The sequence below is a fragment of the Molossus molossus genome, unplaced genomic scaffold, assembly GCF_014108415.1.
Source record: "Molossus molossus isolate mMolMol1 unplaced genomic scaffold, mMolMol1.p scaffold_m16_p_11, whole genome shotgun sequence".
In the NCBI taxonomy this organism is placed as follows: domain Eukaryota; kingdom Metazoa; phylum Chordata; class Mammalia; order Chiroptera; family Molossidae; genus Molossus; species Molossus molossus.
In genome coordinates this window covers 106,791,699-106,817,156 of record NW_023425346.1, presented here as the reverse complement: position 1 = coordinate 106,817,156, position 25,458 = coordinate 106,791,699, and the positions used below count along the sequence as shown (strand labels likewise).

Here is a 25,458-nt window from a genome sequence, read left to right as displayed (position 1 = left end):
CCTTCCAGAGTCCCAGGTAGGGCGGGGACGGGCACAGGCCCCTCCGGGACCATCTCTTCAGCCCAAGCGCACCGTCCTGGGGCCACCGCCGCCGCCAGAGTCCCTCTGCCCACCCACGACACTAGGGTTAGCATGGGGTGGACATGCCTGTGGGACTGGGCTGCCGGACCCCACACCCTGAGGACAGGGCCGGGGCCCCACCCAGCAGCCGGCGGCCTCAGCCCCTCGAGGGAAAGCAAAGCAGCCTGCCCGGCGCTGCTGGCAAGGACGGCGCCCCTGCCCATGCGGGTCAGCACCCCAAGGGCACTCTGGGACCGCCCCCCCGGGGCCCAGGAAGGAGGGGAGGCGGTCACCCCTGTCTGCACATCTGGAACAGCCCTTCACCTCGAGGCGCCCCGGCGCCCCTCCAACCTGCAGCGCCAGACCTCGCCGGCCCTGAGTGAAGTTTCACCTGCCACTCGGCCCCCGTGGCCAGGCGATGGCCACGGGTCACCTCCAGCCCTGGCCGGTGTCGCCCTGAGCGGGCACCTCACCGGGCCCTGGGTGGGGACGGGCGAAAGCAGTGGCCAGGTGGCTCCTCCCCACAGCCGAAGTCCTGGCTGTGTGTGAGGGGCGCCCACCTGTGCAGAGCCTGGCCTGCTCTCCCGGGGTGCTGGGAGCAGCGAGCTCACCCCACAGACGGCCGAGAGCAGAGCCCTGGTGCGGGGTGCATCTGAGACCCCACGGCTGGTCTCTGGCCAGGACGAGGTCCCCAGGGGCTGGCGGCAACGCCTGCAGGACCCGCCTCACCAGACAGGTTCTCACCTGACTCGGGGGCTGTGGGGGGGCTGAGGGGGGCTGAGGGGGGCCTGGCTGCCTATGAAGCGTTCATGCACAATCTCAAAGGCCCCTTGAGGTCTCAGACGGAGAAACCCTCGCACCCTCTTGGGGATTCTTGGGGCACTGGGAGGTGGGCCCCGTTTTCTGGCACCCAGAGCCCCTCGTTTCCATGGCAGGAGGCGAAAGGAAGGCACAGGCTCGGGGCACCTCCCCAAGGCCCTGGCACTGGCTGGTGACGGTGCAGGAGCGGGGGAGGGGCCGCGGGCAGGCAGGAGGTGGTGCCCAGGAGGGAGGGCCCCCAGGCCTGCGTGAGCAGGGGCGCGCTCAGATCCCAGGCCCACGGAACGTCCCTGAAATACATGGCTTTTGGGGACATTGTTTCCCAGCTGACCTGAGGACCTCACACAAAATTAAGAGCCAGGGCGACAGCGAAGCCAGGCCTGGGGGGCCAGCGGCACTTGCCCCGCCCAGCGCCTCACAGAGCATCAGTCCCCGGGGTCCCCCGTCCTGCCCCGGCCTCTGGGCGAGGGAGTTAAATAGCGTCTGCTTGTGTTTTGGCAAAGTCAGTCCTTGGCCTCGGTCCCGGGTCCGGGAGCAGTTACCGCCACCGGGGCCTGGCCGCGGAGAGCACCAGGGTGAGCAGGACGACCAGGAGGGCGGGGCAGGGCTGGGGGCAGCCCGCAGCCGCAGTCTTCGGGCCCTCCCGCTCCGACAGGCCCGGGAGAGCGTGGGTCAGGGACGTCCGCGAGCTGGGGTTCTTCTTGTTGACCCTGTGGCCGCAGACGTCTTCTGGGCAGCCGTCCCCGCTGCCTGAGCCGCTGCCGTCGTCACCTGGGGAGGAGACGAGGCTCAGACAGGCTCCCCCAACCCTGGGGACCCTGGTGCTGCACCCTGCGTGTGGGCCTCCCGTGCCAGGCGGCACCCCGACGGGGGGCAGCTGGCACTGCCTGTGTTTGCCAAGGCTGGATGGGCATCCTGGCTCAGTCTCGACTGTGCCTGGGGACACGCGGGGGGCTGGGAGGCCTCTGCCCGGCTCCCCTCCCCGTGGGGTGGGGCCCCGGGTGCCCCACGCCATGCCCGCTCCCAGCCCCGCGGCGGGCCTCACTGGCGTCCTGGAAGTCCGCGTCCTCCCCGTTGTAGGCGCTGCGCAGCCGGTTGGTGGTGATCTTCAGCTGCATGATCTGCTGGCGGATGGCCATGTCGGGCTTGGTGATGTCCACCTCCACCTCGGGGTTGTTGATCTGGTTGGCCAGGCCGTCGCCCATCACCTCGGGGAGATACCTGGGCCGGGAGGGCAGCCCTGGATGACTGCCCGGCCTGTGCCAAGCGTGCCACCCAAGTGCTCCCTTCCTTCCGCCTGGGCTGGGGGACACGTCGGAGACCCCAGTGGCCTCTGGGCGCCAACAGGAGCCCACACGGGCCCCGCAGCAGCGGGTGCGGCGAGAAGCTGGCTTGGGCAGGTCTCCAGCCTTCATCCCAGCTGTCTGTGCTGTGTCAGGCACGGCCCTGTGCAGCGCAGCGCCGGGCACCTCAGGCCAGACGACTGCCTGCCGAGACCTCGCGGGAGGGACGAGCTGCGGGCAGCCAGTGGCACCTACCGGCCCTTGGCCATCCCGTTCCAGCAGCGGTCATCGCTGGCAGCGCTCATGGCCATCTTCTCGCTGCACAGGGTCCCCGGGAGGCTGACCCAGAAGTCCTGGGCGTCGCGGAGCTGGGCTTTGGCCTCGGACACCTGCGAGGCGACAGTCAGGCCCCGGGCACCCGGGCCCGGCCTGCCCTCCCCGTCTCCCTCCCCAGGGCCTGGCCCGCTGAGGGGCCACTCACCAGCTTCTCCAGTTCGCCCGTGGGCGGCTTCTCCTGCAGAGCCAGCTTGCCCCGCGGCCGCCTCTCCTCAGACCCGGGGCTGTGCGGGTTCACCCTGGGGTTCCCGCAGCCCTGGATGACCTGGGGGGAGACCACGGGTCCTGGAGGGGCACGAGGCCACGTCTGGGACACCCTCCCATGCCCACTGCCCCCTGCCGCACCTTGGCCATGAACGCATCCCTGTTGTCCTGGAGGGTGCTGACCGCCTCTGCCAGCCACAGGTGCACGCTGCCGATGACGTTCTCCGCGCCCTCGGGGCCCCAGAACTTGTCGGTGATGAGCACCATGGAGTCTGACAGGGGCGAGCACAGGGCAGTGTGCATGTCTGCACGCCGGCCCTCACGCAAGCTCACACGTGTCAACACGCACACACCCGCTGGCCCACCACGGGTCGGTCCGGTACATGTTAGTGCATGTGTGTGTCAGACATTACACGTCCCACCACACGCCCCACACGTGTGCCTGTCGGTCCCTCACGTGACACACACCTGTCGGCATGTGTGCCAGGCCATGTGCAGGCATGCACTCATGTTAGCTCCGCAGACAGCCTGCCAGGCATCACGTGTCAGCACACGTGTGTGTTGGGGCACCAACCCCAAGGGGAGGAGCAGGAGCTGGGGCCCCACAAGGCTCCCTCCCAGGCTGGGGTGCCCCGCTCCACCCGGAACCTCCAGAGCCCGGCCCTCAGCCCTGGGACGCCCCCCCCCCCCCCCGGGCCCGGGCGCTGGCGGCGGCTCACCCAGCAGGTTCCTCCACTCGGCGTCCAGGTCGGCCTGGTTGGCCAGGCAGCCCTTGAGCACGTTGCGGCAGTAGTCGGGGCAGGGCGGGGCGCCGGGGACCCCCAGGCAGTGGGCGCAGTACAGCAGCTTCATGACGGCCCGCGAGCACTCGGGGCCCAGGGGCACCTGGGGAGGCAGGGCAGCTCAGCACCTCGCGGCCGGTGCCCAGCCCCCACGAGGCCCCAGGGCAGGCGCTCTGGGCAGCAGTCACGTGACCTCAGTCCTGCTCCAACCACAGGGGACGGGGCCTGGCCCTCCTCGGGGGTCTTGTCTCTCCTCCGGGGGCCAGGTGGGTGCTGGCCGGGGGGGCGCTCACCCTGACAGTCACCTGTCCCCAACCCTCCCCGGGAAGCCCTCCCGTAAGTACGACTGCCGTGCAGATGCGGGACCAGCCCGGGGCCGAGGGCTGACTTGCTCAGGACCCCAGCTGGAGGGGAGGTGGCTCACACCCAGGCTGTGCGGGCCTGAGGCCAAGGCTGTCCCACACCTGTCACCGGGGGGTCTGACATGGCTGCCCAGGGGGCGAGGCACCTCGCAGGCCTCCAAGCACATGTCTCTCGTCTCCTGTGCACCTGCCCCTGCAGCTGGCTCAGCATCCAGGCCCTTCTCCCCCCTTCCTGTCTGGGACCCACCAGGCCAAGGCCTGGACAGTGGGTGGGCCGCCCAGAGTGGAGCTCACGTCCTGTCTGAAGGTCCCCAGGCAGCAACCCAGGGTCAGGGGTAGCCAGAGGCCCAGGGGCTGGGATTCGAAGCAGCGGGGTGGGGCGTGGGTCCCCAAGGGGCTTCTGAGAGCCCTGGCAGCTAAGCGCACCTGGGCCACCTTCCGGACCACGTCGCCAGCCACGCCCAGGCCCTGGACGAAGGCACGGGTGGCCACGAAGGCGCGGGTGGCTCGCAGGCGCAGCTTGCGGGGGGCGTCCCCGAAGGGCCGCAGGGGCTCGGCCTGCTTGCCCAGGCAGTCCAGGTAGTCCTCGGGCAGCAGCAGCTGCGGGTGCAGCTGCTTGAAGAGGCGCTCGAGCAGGCGCGCCCAGAACTCGGCCAGCGTCTCCTCCAGGTGCAGGCTGCCCCCGCGGTAGTAGAGGCGCAGCTCCGCGTACAGGTCCCGGAAGGCCTTGGCGTTCTGCTCGTACAGCTCCCCGAAGGCGCCAGGGAAGGTGTCCTGCAGCGTCCGCTCCGAGTCGTTCAGCAGCTGCTGGAAGTGGTCTGGGCACAGGGAGGCGGCCGTGAGGTCACCCCGAAGGCTGTGGCCGCTGAACCAGGCTTCAGGGGACTCGCCCAGGACTCCCACACAGGGTCCCCACACACGGGACAGACCCAGGGGTGCGGGGTGTTGCTGAGGATTCAGCAGGTGAGCCCTCAGGAGCTGAGGCCAGTGCAAGCTGCCCGGCCCAGCCGTCATGTGGAGGGGACCCCGGGGACCCCGGCTCCCTGGGAGCCCGCGAGGCCAGCTGTTGTGAACAGGAGCAGGGCACAAGCCCGGGGCCCCAGTGAGCCTTGGGTGCCCCGGACCCCGATCTCTCTGCTCAGGCTCGGTACCCCATCCGGCCAGCACTACCCATCCAGGGAGACTTCAGTGCAGAGGTCATTTCCCGGGGAACCACTGCACCCACTTAGGCATCAACACGTCTTCCCCACGTTCACTGTCTAGGTCCTCTGCTCTGCGCCCCCGAGGGACTGGGAATGAATGACAATCTTGGCAGCTGCCCTGGGGCTGTCCACTCTTCCTGCCCCACCCCCGGGCAGACCAGCAGTCTGTGGCCCAGCCCTGCCCCGGCCCAATCTCGACCTTCACACTGGCTCCCTGGCTTTAGGCCACCCCTGAATGGAGCCTCCTGGAGGGCAGGGGGTCCCCTCTGAGGGCCCGATGGAGAGGATGGCTCCACACCCCCAAACATGCATGTCGGGCCGTGTTCACTGTGGGCTGGAGGCAGACCCGTGCTCAGAGCCCTGCACACGGTAGCCTTCTGCTCCTGGGGCCCCTAAATCCAAGACCCCAGCCCCAAAGCGCTACCCCAATTCAACTCCCCTGACTCCGCATTACCAGGTGAGGCCCCGCGTGCCCAGACCCCCTTTCGGCGTCCTGCGGTCCCTGAGCCCCGGGGCCCACTCACCATCGAAGCCACGCAGCTGGGCGGCCAGCGTGGCCTGCAGCACACGGCTGCTGTCCAGGAGCGCAGTCTCCAGCTCGGCGCGACTGCGGTTGGCCAGGTTCTCCTCCATCTCGCTGGTGCAGCAGGTGTAGCCCTGGGGGCAGATCCGCAGGTGCTCACCTGTGTGTGTGGGGGGCGGTGGTGTGAGGCTGGGGACATGGACCCGGCTAAGGCAGCTGAGAGACCAGAACTGCCCGCCCCAGGCTGGTGGGGTCTCTGGGGCGGAATAGGTGTGGATGGCAGGCCCGAGTGGGCACAGCCCAGGTGCTGATGCCTGGGTGAAGGCAGATGGGGGTGGGGTAGGCCTGGGCAGCCCCCCCCCCTTCACCTCCTGGGCAAGCCCAGTGAGCATGGGCATGAAGCAGGGGTGCAGAAGGCCGAGCCCAGGGCAGGATGCTGGGTGTCATCTGCACCCCACTGGCACCACGCACTGAAGAGCTCGGGGACTGGGGCAGCTCGGGTCATATCTGTACCCAGCGCAGAGTGGCCTTGGGCTCCGTGCATGGGGGTAGGCGAGGGCTGCCCAACTCAGAGCTCACTGCAGGAGGCTTTCGGCCTGCCTGGCGCCCCTCACCCACCCAGGCCCAGGCTGAGGACAGGGAGTGAAAACGGGGTCCCTGAGGGGCAGGCAGGGCAGACTCAGTCCCCTCCCCACACCACTACCTGGGGCTCAAGGTCCCACTGAACAGCAGGTCTGGGTGGACCCAACCTACTATGGGGGTGCCCGGGGACAGTTCTGGGCTGGCCAGAGGCAACGGCCCCAAAGGGCACAGACCACCGGGTCAGGCAGAACAGGGCTGGGGAACAAGCCTGCTGGGGGGGGGGGGGTCCTGACGTGAGCCCGCCCCTGTCCAGGTCTGTTCCCTCCTTTGCACCCTCGAAGGCCCGTCACCCCGCAGGCCACAGGTCCCAGCAGTGCCCTGTCCGGCTCCAGGGCAGGCAGAGGGTAGCTCCGAGTCAGCACAGTCTGGCAGGAAGGGGCCCAGGGGAGGGGCCCCTCAACTTGCTCTCGGGAGAGGGAGCACCCCAAAAACCTGCTGGCCCCAGTTTTATAACAGCTGCGGTTTTGAGGTGGGCGCTGGGCTCCCACCTCACGGACCAGGAACTGGAGGCGGGCAGAGATTAGGTTTCAGGGCCACTCAGGCGGCCAGACTGCGGGCCCCCGTTATCCTGAGGCTGGGCTAACCCTCGAGAGCCTACTGGGATGGCGCCAGAGCCCGGTGAGCGGCGGGGTCACAAGCGTGAGCGTCTTCATTCCCGCGCCCGTGTGCACAGGTCCCAGCAGGCTGGCGGAGTGGACAAAACGGGGAACTTGTCCAGGCCCGGGCAAGGCACAGAGCAGGCCCTCGATGTGACAGCGAGGAGGGGGGCTGAGGGCCAGGGAGGAGGGGCTGCAGGTGCACACCTGGGCGGAACCACAGGGAGGGTGTCGGAGGACCTGGAAGAGCCCACCCCACGAGGTGGGTAAGGGCAGGTGTTGGGGGTCAAAAAGCAGGGGGGAGGGAGAGGGGCAAAGACAGCCCCTCCCCTCACCCCCCAGGCCTCTGCTCTCAGACACCCCTCTCCTCTGCCCTGCCCCCAACGGGGCTGCATGTCTCAGGACCACCCCTGCTCGAGGCCCATCTGACACCCTCCCTCCAGCCCCAGCCAGGTGCGCAGCAGGACAGGGCCCTTGGGTCAGGTGACAGACAGCAGCAGGACCACTTGTGCACCCCGCACCTCAGCGGGCCCCCGGCCTGCAGGGTTGCAGTCAGAGGTTTGGGACCTGACCCCTGGCGTGGTGAGGCCTTCCAGGCCTTCCAGGTCTCCTGGGAACCAGAAACAGCCCAGTTCCCAAGGGCCTGGCAGAGAGGAGGCGTCCCCGTCCCTGCCCCACTTTGGGAGGGGAGCAGGCACCTCCAGGCGGGAAGGGACGGGACAGGCAGGCATCCCCAGCTATTGCCCTTCCCTCTAGGCGCTGCTGCCGACTCAAGTGAGGCCCAGGGTCCTGGGCAGGTACAGGGCAGGCCCTGGGCCTCCCCAGGGGCGCCAGCCGCGGAGCAGGGCAGACAAAGCTGCTGCCCCGCCCCCCCCCACACACACCGAGAGCAGCAGGTGGCCAGGAAGAACCTGAGCCCCTCCCCATGCTGACCAGAGAACCCCACCCTGCCAGCCTCCCTCCCCCAACAGCAGGGACCAGGAGAGCACCCTTGACAAGGACCCTTGCCTGCTGCTTGGGGGTGGGGGTGAGCGGGGTGGGGGAGGCAGGTGCCAGCCTGGGCTCCGCTTCCACGGGGACTCAGGCCAGGCGGCTGGTTCCTGGGGCAGCAGGTGAGCAGACAGCTCTTGAAGTGGGCGGGTTCACAGGCCAGAGGGGCAGCAGCAGCTGGGCCGGCTGAGCTCCCCCAGAACTCACCTCGTCCCTAGAGGGCCACCCTACCCGCTCCTGAAACCATACATTCATGCAGACAGCACACAGAGTCCACAGAAAGGTGAGTCAAAACCCCAAAGACACGGGGAACTCCCCGGGGAAGGCTCTGGGGCTCCCAGGCACCCTCAGCCCACCCACGGCTCACAGCTGTGCGCTGGCCCCGCCCAGCAGCCTGCCTGGCAACCTCGCCCAGCTGCCCGGTGACCTGTGCTGTTCCGGCAGCCCCAGCACAGCCCCCGTCCCTCCCTCCCTCCTCGGACACACACGGGAGTGAAGACACGGAGCCAGAGCTCGGACACCGGCCTGAGGCCCCGGGCAGGCTGGGCCGAGGCAGCCCCCCAAGCCCACTGCAGGCAGACGGGGTGGCTGGTGGTCCCGGTGCGAAGGCTCTGTTTCCCCTCCGCCCAGCCTGGCCCAGCTTGGCCTGGGTGTGGGTCATGTGCTGGTCCTGGACCTCAAGCGGGCAGAGGTGGGCTCTGCAGGGTACCCCCTTGCAGATGGAAGCCGGCCCCTCCTGGTCAGAGTCCAGCAGTGCTGGAGGGATGGGAATCTGCCAGGAGAAGGGATGAGCTCCCTAACCGGGGAGGTGTGCAGGTCAGACTGAGTCTCCTCGCCTTCAAACCCTTCCACCCCCAACCCCAACCCCAACTCCAAATTCACTCTGAAGCTGCCAGGTCCACTGTTCTCACCCACCCGACTCCCCACCCCGTGGCCTTTCCCCTCCCCCCTGACCCCTCCCTTGGCACCAGCACCGAGGCTGCTCTGACAGCTGGCCAGCGAGCCTCCCGCCCTCCTTTCTGCCGGCCCCCTTGCTGAGTTCTGGGCAGCCAGCTACACCCTTCCCGAACCCCCCCTCCCCTCAGCCTTTGGGCCCCTGCCTCCTCCGCTGACCCCAGGTGTTCCGAGCGAGCGGAGAGGAGAGGGCCCTCAACCCAGACTGCCCATCCTGCTTCTCAGCTGAAGGTCCTGCACTCACTTCCCTGGCTGGGGTTCAGACCTCCTGGGCCACCCCACTGACCCCATGGGTCTGTAAGACTCACACCCTCCTGCCACCTGCTGACAGCTCCCGGGGCGCTGGCAGCCTCCAAAAGGCACCCCCATCCAGCCCACCCAGCAGCAGGGTCACCCCAACGCGTCGGCCCAGACCCCCCACCCCGACATGGTCCCCATCTCCGCTGCTGGGCACGGCGCGGCAGCCCTGTGACGGGGGCCAGAGCCTCCCACGGAGACTGGCTGCATGGGGAAAGATGGCGCCCCGCCAAGCCCCCTCCAGAAGCTTCCACGGCGCGGGGTGCGGACAGCCAGCCTGCTCCACCACGTTTACAGCGACTACAGTCCAGATTCTCTGCACCGAGCGACCCACCCACCGGCGGCCCTCCGCTTGAGTGGTCTCCCCGACTGTGCCGAACAGGTGACCCGGTCAATTCCAGACACCATGGCCCCCCAACACCGAGGAGCACAGGTACGGAGAAGCAGGCAGGGGCCCCTCCCTCCCCTGCCCTCTGCTCGATGCTGGGCCCCGCAGCAGGCTCGATGCGCAAACGGCCCCAAGCAGACCCTCCTCTGGACGGCGTCCCGCGCCCACCCCGCTCCCAGCCGCCTCCAGCCGCCGAGGGAGGACCTGCTGGCGTGTCCACCAGCCCGCGGGGCCGGGCACTGGACACATGGCGGAGGGTCCCCGGGCACCCCGCTGCCCAGCTGCCGCCCCCCTTCCTCATCCACCCCCAGCCTTTGCCCCAGGCCAGTCCCGAAGCACTGGGGTCCCCCATGATGGTGGCCTCGGACCCACCTGGGAGAACGGTTCACCGCCCCCCTTAGTAACAGCAACAGCGGCAATAGCCCCTCCCCTCGGCCCCCAGAGCCCGTCCCTGCCCCTCCCCCCAGCCCCCCCCTCAGCCAAAGGACCCGTCACCAGGGAGCCCCTCTGCCGCGGACGCCGACCCTCCGCCACACGCTGGGACCGGAAACCGAGGGGCTCGGGCTTCGGACGCCCCTGCGCCGGGAGGGAGGGGTCCGCCCCCCGAGCCCGAGACGGTCCGGGCTGCGTCGCAGGCGGCATAACGGAGGCCAGGCGGCCCTGGGGGGCCGTGGCCGCCGCCACCGTGGGGTTCGGGCGCCCCGGGCGCCGGTCGCCTGCCGGCCGGGGACGGAGGACCGCGCGCCCCGGAGGCACGGGCGGCGCGAGGGGTCTGGAGGTGCGGCAGCGCCGCCGCGCAGCGAGGAGGGGGCGCTGGCGCAGTGGGCGCGGCGGCGGGGGCGGGCGCGGGGGGCGGGCGCCGCGATTGGCGGGGAAGGGGCTCGCCGCAGTGGGTGCGGCCGGCGCGGGCGGGGCGGCGGAGGGGCCCGCAGGCCCGGGCGAGGGAGGGGGAGGGTCTGACGGGGAGGAAGGGGGGCTCGCTGCAGTGGGGGCTGCGGCAGGCTCCGGGGAGCAGAGGCAGGGGTGCGGGGGCGGCGGGACGCGGCGGGGATACTGGCTCGAGGGCCCTGGGGACGGGGCACAGCAGCGGGGCCGATGGGGGGAAGGCTGGGGGTGGGGCGCGGGAAGCCGGGGACCCCAGGGTGGGCGCGGAGACGGGGAGGGCTCCGGTGGGCCAGGGCGGAGGCGGGACGGGGCTGCGGGGCCGGGGGCGGTGAGGCCGCGGCGGCGGACGTGCGGGGATGCGCTGCGGCGGCCGAGGGGAGAGCGCCCTGCGGGGCCGGGCGGGGCCCCTGCCTGGACCCAGCGCCGAGGACGCCACCCCGGCCTCGGCCCGAAAACCCTCTGGGCGGCTCCAGCCGCGGCGACGTTCCGGAGGCGCGCGACTCCGGCCGCGGGTACGGGGGTGCGGAGGTCCGGCCGGGGACGGCGGGGGAGCGGGGCCGGGCCGGGAGCGCTCGGCGGCGAGGAGCGGGGCGGCCGGGGCGGGACCGCCGGGGCCAGGGCTCTGCCGCCGGCCGGGCAGCACCGCAGCCGCACCGGCGCGCATCGAGGGCGGCTCCCCGCGGGGACGCGCCTCCTCCCGCAGACGCGCCCGCCGCGCTCGCGCCCCCTCCTGGCGCCTGGCGGCAGCGGCCCAACCCCGCGCTGCCCTCAGCCGGTGCCCGCCCGGGCCGCCTAGCCCCGCGGGGGGCAGCTCCCATCCCCCTGCAGCACAGGCCTGGGAGGCTGGTGCTCCAGGGACCCAGCAATGGTGATGAGGGTGGGGGGTGGGTGACGTCGTTTCTCTCCTGCATGGGGAGTGGCATCTGACCACTTGGGAGTCCCCTCTCCCACTGACACCGACCCCGCTGCTGCCGGGCACCCTTAGGCCACTGTCAGCCACCTGGCGTTCTTGACATGCCGCCCAGCCCTCCGGTCTCACCTCCACCACCTGGGCCTCCATCCCAAGGTCCTCATCTGCTTCCCGCAGGAAACACTAAACCCCACTAGGCTGAGCCCCCACCTCCTAGGTCACCCTCCCTCACTGGTGCCCCTCCTTGGGCGTCCCCCTGTCCTTGCAGGGCCAGCCCTGCCCCTGGCCTGTACGGTGCCTGCCAATCCCACTGGAGAAAACCCGCTCCCCCCTGGAGCCACCCGCCCCAGTGTGTGTCCCTCAGCGCCAGCCTGCACGGGGACATGGAGACCTGCTGGACAGGTGCTCGAGCAGAGTGCCCTTGCCAAGGCAGGACGTCACACCTAAGGGCCCGGAAGGAGGAGTTTCACCAGGTAACTCACAGGCCGCTCTGTGTGCTGCCCAGCTCCTCTCTGGGACCCCTGGGCAGGCCGCTGTGCCAGTGGGCACCAGGCTTGGGTGCGCCTTGGTGAGGAGGTGGGCCCCCCTCCACTTGCCTCTCCAAGGCTGCTTCCGGGTTCACAGTCACGCTGTGGCCTCAGGACAAGTAGGGAGGAAGGGGATCCTGGCTCTGCATCTGTTCCCCCCGTAACCCCAGGTCTTGACCACAGGGCAGGGAGCTCTTTTTAGGGGCCTGTGCCTGAGACACTCCCTAGAAGCCCCACCCTCCAGGCCAAACTCAGCCCTGTCCAAGACAGGGGCACGTGCCTGGGGCAGCCCATCGGCACACTCTCCCAGCTAGCTTGCCCCCCCCACCCCCCGCTAGGCCTGGGGGCAGCTGAGTAGGCAATGAGGATGGACTGGGCTGCCCCCTCTGCAGTGTCCACAGGGGACGTCCTGGACCAGCTGGGGAACATGCAGCTCCTGCCCTCTCAGCCTCGGCCATGCTCCCCAGAGACGCAGTGCAGGCCCGTCCACCCCCCACCGCAAGGGGCAGGCCACACAGGCAGGGGCTGCCCGCTGGGCCACCAAGGTGCCCACCCACACCCAGCACAGGCTCCGTAAATACTGGGGGCTGAACAGCCGCGTACCCCTGGCCCAGCCACTTCCCATGAGCCTGGCAGCTCTCTCCAAGGTCGAGGAGGCCTCCAGCCTGGCACGCGGCCCCTGGGTGACTTGCTGCTTCTGACACCACCTCCGTCTCGCACGCCCTTCCCTCTTGCCCACTCCCCTTCCCAGGACCCCTGGCACCAAGCACCTGCCCTCCCCTGGGGCCTCCCCTGAGTCCTGACGGGAGGCAGCGGCTCTGCCAGCTGGGAGCACCTCCCCTGCCCTTCTGGGACTCTGGCCAGCACCCAGGGCAGACCTGGTGCGGCAGAAATAAACATGTAGAAAGAAACTGAACAGAACAGGCGTTGAAGGAAACAACGTCACATCTGAGCCAGTCTCAGATCTCCCCCGAGAGACGGCACCTCCCTGACCTGTGACCCCTCCCCAGAAGCAGGTGGCAGCCAGCAGTGTGCTGGTGTGAGGGGAACCTGTGGGGCGGGGCCGGGCGAGTACCCACAAGCCTGGCTGAGGTCCTCCCCACCGAGACGGGGGTGGGGGGTGCTCCCTGCGGCCATGCGAGGGTCTCCGCTCTCCCCAGGTCTCAGTCATGTCATCTCATGGACTCCTCCTCCCTATTCTAACACGACAGCCGGCTAAGACAATGCAGGCAGCTGACAGACATGTGCTGTCCCTCAGCGCGGAGGCGAGGCGGGCCCAGCACGGCTGAACAATGCTGGCCTCCTACCTTTCCCACGACTCCAGTCCCAGGGGAATTCCTGAGCAGGAGGCGGACGCCCCACCGAGCCAGGTGCGAATGGCCCCCTGGGAGGCGTGTTGGCAGCCCGGGTGTGGGCGCCCCACAGGGAGCCCAGCCCTGCAGCAGGACCGGAGGGGCAGGTGGGCACTGCAGGTACCGGGGGTGGGGGGGGTGGGGGGGCGGGGGGGGCTGGATGTGCGTTTCAGCGTCAGGGAATTGGCCCGACAGAACCGGAAGCAGGGACTCGCACAGAACCTTCTACGCTCTGTTCACGGCAGCATTGTTCCCAAGAACCAAAACGTGGAAAGGCGCGCCCACTGATGGTTGGGGGTGGACAAAGGCAGCGTGCCCCCACAGCGGAACACGTCCACGAGAGGAGCACACGCCACAGCCAGCAAACCTCCGAGACCCTGCCCACGGAAAGGAGCCACAGGCACCGAATTCCACTTACGTGAGGCCCCTCGAGGGGTCAGACCACAGACAGCAAGTGGAAGGGTGGGGCTAGGGGCTGGGGGAGGAGATGGGAGTGCTGACTGGGGACCCTGGCGGCGGCAGTGGTGACGCGACGCAGTGGATGTGCCCGCACACCTGGAGGTGGGGAGGACAGTACATTTCGTTACGCATGTTTTATCACCGAAAAAACAAACTTGCTCCCCGAGTACCCGGGATGTACTTGTACTAAACACGTGGGCATATTTATGCTACGAACTTAGTTGTTGATTATTTGAAATTAAATCCAGGACACATGCTATAGAATTGTTCGGCGTGTCTGGAATTCCAACCGGACTGTGTGTCCCATAGTCTTATCCGCCAGTCTGGTGGAGTGTGGGGACAACCTAACTGAAGTCACAGGGCCCCGTGTCACCGTGGGCGCGCGCACACGCAGTCATCCCCGTGGGGTCGCCCTCGGTCTGTCTGCGGGGACGACCTGCTGTGAACCTGGGGTGGGTGGCAGTGTGGAGACCGTCCTATCCCGACTTCAGCTCCTCTCCTCGGGACGGTCAAGCTGGAGCACCGCCGGACAGGGCCAGGTCTCTAGGACCAAGGGATTCTGCTCCCCCTGTACCAGGCCTTGGCGCCCAGCCTGCCCAGCCGCCCCCATGAGGGCAGCCCCGGGCAGTCAGACGCACAGCAGACAGCCAGCCCCGTCCCCAGGGAGAAGCCAGAGGGACAGTGACCAGGCCCCACATGATGAGGAGAGGCCCCTCTGAAGCAGGCTGCCAGACCCCCAGGCGGGGCTACCGGCTGACCACGTGTGGGGTGCCCCTCACACCCCTCCACAGGCCCTGCAGTGTCTCTGGGGCCTTTGCCCAAAGCTCCCCTCTGAAAACCAGCTGCCACCCTCCAAAGCTACCCAACCGCCCCTCCCGATGGGTGGGGTGCTCCCTCACTGTGTGCCGCCTCTCCAGGAGGGGCCTTCGGCTGGTCCTTCCCGAAATTCCTAACTGCCCAGGCCCAGGGCCAGCCTGGCGGGAGCAGACACCATGGCGGCTATGCCTTGGAGTCAGCAGTGGGAGCGGAGGGCTGTCCCTCCCCTCGGGCCTGGACCTCCCCAGGCCCTGTGCCCACAGCCCGCCCCTCCCCACCTGGCGGCACCCTCCCCCCCAGACGGACCGACTGGGAGAGCAAGCCGCCTCCAGCCGCAGCTCCCCCGTGAATCGGGTCTGGGAGGCGTGAGCTCTGGCCTGGAACCTGAGGGGCAGCCCACGCCACGAGGCAGGCACCGCGACCACCCCCCTTTATGGAACAGGACTGCACAGAGTGGCTGGGTCATCAGCTCAAGGTCACACAGCCTGTGATGGGGTGCGGGCGCCTGAACCTCCACAGGGTGGCCGGGCCCAGCAGACAGATTTCGGCTTCCTCTGGGGAATCCACCTTTTCTGTTTTTTGGGTTTTTTTTATCCTCACCCGAGGATATTTTTCCATTTTTTGTTCAGAGAGAGTGGGAGGGAGGGAGAGAGAGGGAGAGAGAGAAACATCAACATGAAAGGGACACATCGAGCAGCTGCCTCCCGCACGACCAACCAGGGCCGGGGACAAACTGCAACCGAGGTACATGCCCTTAGCGGGAACCGAACCCGGGTCTCTCTGGACGGCAGGCCGACGCTCTAACCGCTGAGCAAACCGGCCAGGGCTGGGGATCCACCTTTTCTAAGCTGACTGCCAGGGGGACCACTTCCCATGGGCCAGGGGCGGGGCTTGTCCCTCCGCCCAGCAGGTGGCCTCCTGGGGTCCCACCCTCCTTCCTTTGGCTCTGATGCTGCCTCCTCCAAGCAGCCTTCCAGCCTTCCCTACTTTTCCGTGCATGTCAAGTGCCCACCACGAACAGGGCGGAAAGGGCAGGGCTCAGGCTGAGCGGCTGAGCCAGGCGCGGGCCGAGCCCCCTTCCCAGGTGGGGAGGGTCTAGCTCTAGAGCCCGCGGTGAGGGGAGTGTGGCTGCAAACGCTAAGCCTTGTCTTAGTTCACACGTTATTTCTCCTTTAACTAAGGGAGGTCACGCGTGGTCCCTGGTCAGTGTGGCCAGCAAAGCCACAGCTGGTGGGACCTCTGCCTCCTGTCTGGCCCTGTGCTGACGGCACTGTTGACGGCCGCAGGTCGGCAGGAAGAACCTGACACGCAGCGGGAGCTGCAGCAGCACCTCCCGTGTGACTCAGAGACAGGGTCCTTCCTCGTCCGCCTGCAGGCCGCTGGCCAGGCGCCCACGCGGCCCGGGGGCCCGGAGACCCCCTGCTCCGGCCGGCCCCCACCAGCTTCATCCTCGGCCCAGGCCCGCAGAGGGCTGTGAAGGACGCCAGAGCAGGGTGACAGCTCTCAGTGTCGTCATGAGTGGCGGGTTTCGAGCTGCTCCAGAAGCAAAGGGACAGGGACGTCTCGGCGGTTCCTATCGGTGACCAAGCCCCAGACACTAATGCCCCCGTGCCCGGTCAGAGGAGCAGGAAGTGCAGGTCTCCGTTAGAGGTTAGAGAAACTGGAAACAGTGTCCAAGGGAGGCCCTCACGACACTGGGAGTGTCCTGTGAGCAGCCCCCCGCCAGCCGGGGAAGGAATCGGGGTGTGGGCTGAATCATGTAAGACTCTTGTCACTTTAAAACACCTCTGTTGGTCCAGTGTGTCCCACACTCCATGACAACTGTAAACACCAGCGAGTGCCTGAGCCAACCCTGGCAGCGGGTGGCATCATCCTTCTCCCCAGAGCCGGGGTGGGCACTCCAGGCCCCAGACGCTTGAGGACGTACTCGGACGTCACCCACGGCCACCACGGGTGCCCCACTGGCTACAGGTGGCCCTGGCCATCGAGGCCATGTCTCCACACAGGATGGCCCGGACGGCCCCCGGAGGCTGACAGAGGTCCTCGGCAGTACAGGCCACACACCTCCACAGGGTTAGGCACCGACTGAGGCTGAGCCCAGGACATGCGGCCCCAAGACTCGGGGCCCCAGGCACCTCCAGGTGTCCCCCGGGAGGGAGGCATGCGGCCTGCAGCCAGACCCAGGGCCGCCCAGCCAGGTGAGGAGAAGGCCAAGGTCAGACAGTGCCTGGTTCTCACTAGACCCCGATCTTCCGTGGTGCAGGGACCATGGCTTTTCATGTCTGCGCCCAGAGGGGAGCAGAGCGGAGCACACACTGACGGATGAGGGAGGGGTGGGTGGGGGCTGGCTGAGGGGCCTGTGCCTCCCGCACTCAGGGCCACACATCCGACGTCTTCGGGACAGGGTAATGTGAATGTCCCCCGGGGGCCACTCCTCTCTGGGGCACCCCTCAGCCACTGGCACCACCGCCTGGGGCAACCGAGGCCAGAGTGACTCATCACGCAGGGGCAGGGCCTGGCCTGGCGCAGTGGGTGACGAGGGAGAAGCACTTACTTGATGGACAGTGCTCTGAGCCCTGGGGACCCCCTTCTGGGACTCAGTTTCCCCAGCTGCACACTAAATGGTCAGACCAGGTGGTACTCGGTGTGTCCTGCAGATAGCCCCGGTCCTGCCCACTCTGGGAGTCTGGGAGGAGCCTGCGGGCCGTGGGCCATCGGAGGTCCGAGTGGGGCTGAAGGAGGCAGGCCTGGGACTGAGGCCTTGGCCAGCTCCCGGGGCCTCTGGCAAGCAGGACGGGGGCCCAGAGCTGCGGCTCCTGCAGGACCTCCCCTCGCTGGCCAGCTCTGGCCTGGTCCTTCTCCGGCTCCAGGCCCTGCTGTAGCTGCCTATACCCAGAGGCCGTGCCGACGGAGGCCTGCCCCAAGGTGCGGCCGTCCTCACCGGCACCAGCCCTGCTGCACCGCTGCCTGCCTCCTGCCCTCTGCCGGGTGGGTCCTCGGGCCGCCTGTGAACAGCCGGTTCTCCGTCACAGCCCAGTCATCTCTCGCTCTGGGCCTCTAGCGGCTGAGGTCAGGGAGGTGGTGAGAGAGAAGACTGATGGAGCCCCCCGGGGCTGCCTTGTCACCCAGCCAAGCCTCCAGAACCCAGGGAGCATTTAGCACAAATGAGCAGCGAGCTGCCTGGGTTGGGCCCCGTGCGTGGCTGCCTCCCTCCTCACTCCCTCTCCCTGCCCCGCCCCGGGACCCCTCAGCCCCCACCGGCCTCGAAGTTCCCCTGGGGTCCCACACCTGCCCCCCCCCCCCGCTCGCAGACAGGGACCCTGAGCCTGTCCAAGGCTGGTGCCACCACGACTCCCGGGGGCCCCCGGACCCCGCACTGCCCACCTGGTTTCCGAACAGTGTGGACGGGCCAGCAGTTACTCTGAGCATCAGAGTGAGTGGTCCCCAGACCTCCCACCTGGACAGGAATGGACAAGCTGAGGCCGCCCAGGCCAGGGCTGTGCCCAGAAGCCTTCGGGGACAGTTTGACCACCGTGATGTCCCAGGACCTTGGCCCAGCACAGAGGCTCTGCCAGCTGACCCCCTGGGTCCATGGCCGACTTGGGGAGGCAGGGCCCTGTCTTCAGGAACCACTGTCATGAATACTCGGAGGACACCTTCCACCCACCACCACAGGAAGCACCCCTCACTCGCATGCTAGAGGCGTGGGCCCCAGGACCTCAGAGGGTGGCTTCACTGGGGTATGGGGTCCTTGCACACGGAACCGGCTCAGACGGGGTCCTCGCACACCTAACCACCTCAGACGGGGTCCTCGCACACCTAACCGGCTCAGACGGGGTCCTCGCACACCTAACCGGCTCAGACGGGGTCCTCGCACACCTAACCGGCTCAGACGGGGTCCTCGCACACGGAACCGGCTCAGACGGGGTCCTGGCACACGGAACCGGCTCAGACGGGGTCCTCGCACACCTAACCGGCTCAGACGGGGTCCTCGCACACCTAACCGGCTCAGACGGGGTCCTCGCACACGGAACCGGCTCAGACGGGGTCCTCGCACACGGAACCGGCTCAGACGGGGTCCTCGCACACGGAACCGGCTCAGACGGGGTCCTCGCACACGGAACCGGCTCAGACGGGGTCCTCGCACACGGAACCGGCTCAGACGGGGTCCTTGCACACGTGAGTTTAGCCGGCTCAGACGGGTTCCTCGCCACAATAACCACCTCAGACGGGCGTGCTGCACACCGGAACGGCTCAGGCGGGGTCCTTCGCACACGGAAACACTCGACGGGGTCCTCGCACACGGACGGTCATACGGGGTCCGCACACCTAACCGGCTCAGACGGGGTCCTCGCACACGGAACCGGCTCAGACGGGGTCCTCGCACACCTAACCGGCTCAGACGGGGTCCTCGCACACCTAACCGGCTCAGACGGGGTCCTCGCACACTTAACCGGCTCAGACGGGGTCCTTGCACACGGAACCGGCTCAGACGGGGTCCTTGCACACGTAACTGCCTCAGACGGGGTCCTATGGGAGCTGGGTGGCCCCTATGACAGGCTTGGTGCTGTTCTATTTTCATAGAGACCTAGAGGCCGACCCAAGGTGAATAAGACGCCGCAGCCTCCGGAAGCCGGGGAGCCTGACACCCCGATCCTGGACTCCCAGTCTGTGAGCTGAGACCGCACACCTGTGTAAGCTGCCGGCCTGCACGGTCTGCCCCGGCTGCCTGGGGAAGCTGCCCGACCTGCGCGGTCTGCCCTGGCCACCGGGGGTAGCTGCCCACTCCCGACCCCGGCACTCAGCCCAGGCCTGGCACCGGGAGGCACTCGGAACACCTCTGCCCAGACTGGGGAGCACCCCGGGAAACAGGGAGAGCCCGAGGGTGCGTGTTGGGGGATGCCCGGGAAGCTGGACAGCTGGGCCAAGCCCCGAGGGAGGAAGGGCCAGGCTTGTGCTTGGGGGGCGGGGTCCGAGAAGGACCGACTGGGCGGAAGGGGGTCATGTGCTGGGAGTGAGCCAGAAGCCGGCCGGAGCCGAGGCTGCAGGCAGATGGGGGTGGGGGTGGGGTGAAGGTGGCCTGCCCCTCGAGCTCCTAGACCCACCTAGGGTTCCAGAGTCCTCCCCAAGAGAGCCGGTGGCGCCCCTCACCCAGAGCTCCCTGCAGCCCACCGCTTGACGGGGCTGGAGGCCGGGCCCTGCCCCCAGCACAGTGGCCACATGTGGGGGCCTGGCCAGCCTGCATCTCACCCTTGGCTGCCACGTGCTCCCACCTGGGAAGGGGGTGAGGCTTGGAGGAGGGGGGAAAGACTGAGGCACCCCCCCACTGTGCCACCCCACCCCCACCCCCAGCGGACGGCAGGCAGCGCAGGGCACCTGCCCAGGCCTGTTCGCAGACGCTCACGGTAAGAACGGCCGCCAGCTGGTATGTCGGCGAGGAGCTGGGGGCCGGGGTGTGGCCTGGGGCTGGAGCCCTCACCCTCTGGGGCCCGTGGGCAATGACCTGACCCCACAGGGCTACGTTGGCAGTCAGACATGATCGGGGCTGGCACCTGGTGCTGGGCATGGAGCTGTTACACGGGCAGGGGCTGGGAGCAGGCAGCCAGCCCGACGCCTTCCAGGCCCCGACACAGGTCCTGGTCTTGGTGTGAAATCCCCTGAACCACGTCGGGCCTGGGCAGGGCAGACCCTGGTCCTGTGTGGCCCCGGCAGGCCCCTCTCCCAGCCAGGCTGGCACCCAGGCCCAGGCCCGCGGTGCCCAGGGAAGGCATGAGTGTGCTCACACCCCCTGCACCCCCTGCGATGAAGCCGCATCTCCCAGTCCCTCTCCAGGTCTCCGCAGCCCGCAGGCCTGCCAACCACGGGCTGGCACTGCTTCCAGTGAGCACAGCCCGGGTACCAACAAAACGTGCACCATCTAGGCTCACCTGCCCTGCAGAGGACGTCTGTCCACGGTTCCCGGGGACTTGGCCCAGTCGGTGCTGGGGACACACGGGGGCTTCCCCTCAGGCCGGCCAGCAGCACCCAGCCGGGCCCCCTTTCTGTGCACATTCCTGGTGCTCAGAACAGCCCTCCTAGCGGGGCGGGAGCAGGAGGCCCCAAGGCCACCAAAGAGCTGGCCTTCCAAAGAGCTGGCCTTCACCAGACGGGCACTGGGGCAGGCAGGGCGGTGAGGCTGGGCTGAGGCTGGAAGGAGCCCCAGGGGAGAGTTCAGGCTGTTGGAACACAGTCTAAAAACCAGGGGCCAACAAGAGAGGGGCCTGCCTATGAGCCCCCACTTCAGGCCTCAGGGCTGGGGTTGGGGAGCCACTGACATCACAGGCTGGGGGGAGAGCGCACTGGGCTCCGGACCTCAGAGCTCCGCGCAGACCGTGGAGGGAGTTACATGGCTCCTCTGGGCCTCAGTGTACACATCTATGAAGTGGGTGATGCACTGAGACCCGCAACTGATGCACGAACTAGACACCGACCCCCGAGTCTGGCTCACAGTGAGGGCTCGTCTCAAGGGCTGGGAGCTATCACCTGGGGGTCGGAGTGGCCTCTGCAGAGCCCTGGGCAGGAGCAAGGGGGAGGATGTGGCCTGGGGTACCCAGGGGTGCCCAGCAGCACGTTCCCTTCCCACAACCTTCAGGGTGGCCGAGACTATTGTCACGTGAACAGAAAGACGTCGGGGCTGAGGGGGTGGAGGCTGGTGTGGCCTGCACGGAGCCCAGCCCCCGGGACGCGGCCTCTTGGAGGGGCAGGCGACATGTCCAGCACAGAGGCTCTGGCAAGGGGCCTGGGCCATTGCATCACGCAGGTGGCCCTGTCAGATCCTGGCTCCCCAGGGCCCCCACGTACCCCTCCAAGCCCTGCCCCCACGCCGGGGATGATGAAACCTCAGCTCCTTGAGTGGCAGACACAGAGCAGGAGGAGCAGGACTGTGCAGACCGGTGCCAGGCACACAGTGGGTTCTGCCTCCGGAAGATGATGGGGGACACTGACCCTCTGGTTCGGGGACAGGCTGTGCACCAGGTGACCTGCAAGAGCCCTGATGACCACGGTGGAGGGCCAGACCTGGGGTGGGTTCTAGGAAGTGTGGGGGAAGCCCAGGGCGTCTGAGTACTTCTCAGAATCTGGTCAGATTCCCATGTGGTCAGAGTGGGCACAGAACAGCAAAGGCTGCGGAGGGGACTGCTGGTGCCCACCTCTGCTGGCCATCCAAGGAGCCATGGCCAGACAGTCCCATGCCCCCGCTCCTCTGCCCTGGCACTGCCTGCTCCCCTGAGCTGGCACACAGCAGGACGTGCGTGAATCCCCGGTGAGTGCTGACCCAGAACCTCCTCGGCACCAGGAGACGGGCCAGGCTCTGCAGCTACCACAGGGCAGCGTGAGACAGATGCTCCTTCACCCAGGACCCCAGTGAAGGGTCAGAGAGACACATCACCAATCGTGGCGAGTGTCGGGGGCCAGGCAGTGCGCAGGAAACATCTGGGACCAGAGGCAAAACCTGCCAGGACCCTGCAGAGAGATCCAGCCTGGGTCAGGTCTCGGGGGGCCGCCTGGGCTGTGCTGCCCCCGCCCCCGGGGCCGCCTTCTCAGCTGTAAGATGGGGTGACAGCTGTCATCACCACGGTCGGGACCAGCACTCCCCGAACCCACACAATCTCCTCTCAGAGCCCCCCGCCATTTCTGTTCCCTTGGCAGAGGCTGAGGGGCCACCCCAGACCAAGGCTCCCCCCACCACAACCAGGAGGAAGCACGGAATCTCCACCCGCCTGACCTGGGCCAACTGAGCCGGGTCCCCATGCTAGGGAGGTCTGGCTGTCGCCCTCAGGAGAGGGGCCCTCCGTCTAGCAGGGCTCCCCAAGAGCAGCGTGCTGCCGTGGGCCACCAGAGGGCACCCAGGCCACAGAGGCCTGGCTGAGTCACCGGGAGCAGGAGGGGACAGGCCTGATGGCCGCTGTCCTGGGAGGTCACCCTGTTTACTTTGTCCCACGTGGCACTGACACTCTCCGCGGTGCCTGGGCCTGCAGGGCACTCTGTGGGGCACTCTGGAGTTCTGCAGCTCATGGGGGGTCCGGCAGGGCAGCACTCCTGATGCGGGAGTCGAGGGGCACAGGCAGGGAGGGCACAGTCGCCGGCATTCCAGACCCAGAGGGTGGCGGCGCCTGCCAGGGCAATGCTTGGACAGCTGCTGGGTGGCCACCCTCCCCCGGCGAGATGGACAGCACCCGCCTCCAGCCATCACTCAGGGCGACGCTCATTGCTCACACTCGGCCCCTAACTCGCTGCATCCAGCCCCCACCCCCACCGGCCTCTCCGGTTTCCGCGTTCTCTCCTAGCCCTTGGCGGCCACCCAGACTCTGCCACCCCGTCTCCCGGCCTCACTGGGATGGAGGCCTGTGGATACCAGCAAGTTCAGGATGGCCCCAAGGACAGGGGGCCGAGTGGGAGTGGACACGTGGAGGAGGGCATCGGGCACGGTTTCCGTCCCAAGGTCCAGGGCTGGGCGGGTGCGGAGACCCCAGTGTCTGGGGAGGGACCATCCAGGCAAAAGTTCCTGGGTCAGGGGGTGGAACATGAACCAAACTGCAGGGGGCCCATCAGCAGTCAGGAAAAGAAGACCCAGGAAAACCCGTTTTGGGCCCCTGAGAAAGGACCTCTCCAGAACCTGGGGTGTCCGTGGGGAGGAGAGAGGTGCTGCTCTCAGGACACCCTTGTGTGTACCCGCCCTCCGGGGAGCCAGGGGTCCGCAGCCTGGTTGCCCCCTGGCCCAAGGCAGGGCCCTGGACCCACCCCTCACACTGATGCACCCCTCTCTCGTTCAGCATTCCTGTGGCCGGGCCATTCCTCGTCCCACACGTCACTGTTTGAGCTTGGCCCTTACCTGCCTTCCCATCCCAGGTTGTGAGGCACGACCAGGACAGGAACCTGGGCTGCTCTGCTCAGGTGCCCGTGCCCCCCGCACAGACCCAGTGTGGCTGCGGATATGGTTACGGTTTGGGGACGAAGTCTGGGGTCTAGGAGGTCCTCAGGGCATGCTCCATCTCCCACCCTCACAGGAGCTGCCGGCAAAGCCAGAGGCCAGCAGGGCAGGGATGGGCAGGGCTGAGGCCACCTGGGAGGGTCCACACTCTTACACAGAAATGACACGACCCCTGGGTGGGATCCAAAATGCTGACCACCTGCAGCTAGACTCCTTGGGAAGAGGCTCCAAGTGCCAAGCAGGTAGGCACAAGTTCCCGGGCAGGAATCTCTGCCAGGCGGCATTCTTGCTCCCGAGGTCGCACCCCCACCCCCAGCGCCTCTAGGCTGCCTTTGAAGAGGACCCCGCGGGAATCCCCAGCCCACCCGAGGCGCCTCCCGGAGAGCCCGCACAGTCCAGTGGAGTTCCTAGCCCGCGGCCGCGGTCAGCGGTGCCCAGACAGCGGCCCTGCGGCTCAGCCCTGCCTGGAGGGAGGGCTGCGCGCCCGCCGGTCTCGAATTCCAGCCCCGCGCCGCGCAGGGCCAAGCCGGTGCCGAAGACGCCTAGCTGGGGCCACGGCCCTGGAGCAGCGCACCGAGCCGGGGAGCCCCTGGTCACACCCCAGCGAGGACAACTCCACGAGAAGGGGCTGGTGGCGACCGCGCAGAGCGGAGGAGACCGGGGGAGGGAGGGTGGCGCGGGGCTGGGAGGCGGGGGCGAAAGAAAGGGTGCGGGCAGCGGAGGCGCCGGGGGTCACTCCGAGCCCGGGAGGCCGGGCGCAGACGGCAGGATCCCGGCGCCCGGCACGAGTGGCCGCACAGGGCCGACCGGGGGACGCAGGAGAACCCGGGCGCGCCGGGGTCGGGGCCCGCAGTCCGCACTCACCCGAGATCTCCGCCTGGGGCACGTCGCTCAGGCTGAAGCCCTTAGCGCCATAGACCTGGCGGACTTCGCTGCAGCTCCGGCTCTTGCTGGCAGGGTCCCCGCGGGCACAAGAAGCCAAAGCGGCGGCCGCGCACAGCAGCCACCAGCCTCCGGCCCGGAGCTCCATGGCGGGGCCGCGGCGCCCCCAGCCGCCCACGGCGCCTCTCTCGGGTCCGGCGGGGTCCACGCAGCCTCAGCCCGCGAAGGGCAGAGCCAAGGTCCCGGCACGCGGCTCGCGGTCCGCAGACGGCGGCGGAGACAACAAAAGCCGGCGGCGGCGCAGGGCGCGCGGGGCTCGAGGACCGGCCGCTGGGTCGAGCCGCCCAGAGCGCAGCGGGCGAGCGCGCAGTCCCAGCTCGGCGCCTCCCCCGGCCCGGCCCGGCCCGGCCCCTCGGCGGCCCGGGAGAGAGGCGGGGAGGGCTGCGAAGGGGAGGGGCGCACAGGGCAAAAGAGGGCAGCCCCGGGGCGGGGCGGGGCGCGACCAGGGCCCACCGGGCGCTCCTCCCCTCCGCGAGGACTTGGGGCGCGAACAGCTCCGGCGAATCTGCCCACCGCCTGAGGGAGACTGGGGCGACGGGGGAGCGCGCGGGCCGTGTCTGGGGTCCCCAGGGCGGGCCCCCCACGCCCAGCGCACCACCTGTGGGGGCGGGGCGGGGCGGGGGCGTTGAGGCAGGGCTTCCCCCGCCGGACGTGACATCACGCCTGCCGCGCGCCTATCAGGGGCCTCCCCGCCCCCGCCGAATTCAGCATCCCTCCAATCCTCCCGGACCCGGCGCGGGCCCTGGTGTCCTGCACCCTGGCAGCTCGCCCCGCGGTCAGCTCCCTCAGCACCCCGTCCCCTCTGCCCGCCGCCTCCGTCCTCAACTGCATCCCTTTACCAGCCTCACTCCCACGCCCCGCTCAGCGCCTCTCCCACAATTCCGGCCACACCTGGTGGTGGTGTGCGGGACCTTGGGGGGCTGTACGCGGGAAACTAGCCCAGAGATTCCACCCCACCGACTCCTTGTTCTGCAGAGGTACCAGCCCCTTGGTTGGTGGAGACCCTCAGCCTGCATTTGGCCCCCTGCGCGTGATTCTTGGGATGCTCGAGGGAAAAGTGGCAGCTGTCTGTTGCCTGGGCTGCGGGGCGTTGGCAGGGGGCTTCTTGGAGAAGGGACGAAGTTGGTTCACCGACAGGTCAGACTGCTGGGTGAAGAGCGG

At 68.4% G+C, this 25,458-nt stretch overlaps 1 protein-coding gene across 1 annotated transcript; it reads right to left on the bottom strand.

Annotated features, from left to right (window-relative positions):
* Positions 1-1,348: 1,348 nt before the first annotated feature.
* On the bottom strand, positions 1,349-24,619 carry GPC1 (glypican 1). The gene is made up of 9 exons (XM_036254989.1): positions 24,220-24,619; positions 5,573-5,731; positions 4,273-4,664; positions 3,422-3,587; positions 2,844-2,974; positions 2,644-2,763; positions 2,418-2,551; positions 1,925-2,100; positions 1,349-1,650 (listed from the first exon to the last, which is right to left on the bottom strand). Exons 1-9 carry the CDS (start codon positions 24,383-24,385, stop codon positions 1,418-1,420), a joined length of 1,677 nt encoding a protein of 558 aa, XP_036110882.1. The 5' UTR covers positions 24,386-24,619; the 3' UTR covers positions 1,349-1,417.
* Positions 24,620-25,458: the final 839 nt, after the last annotated feature.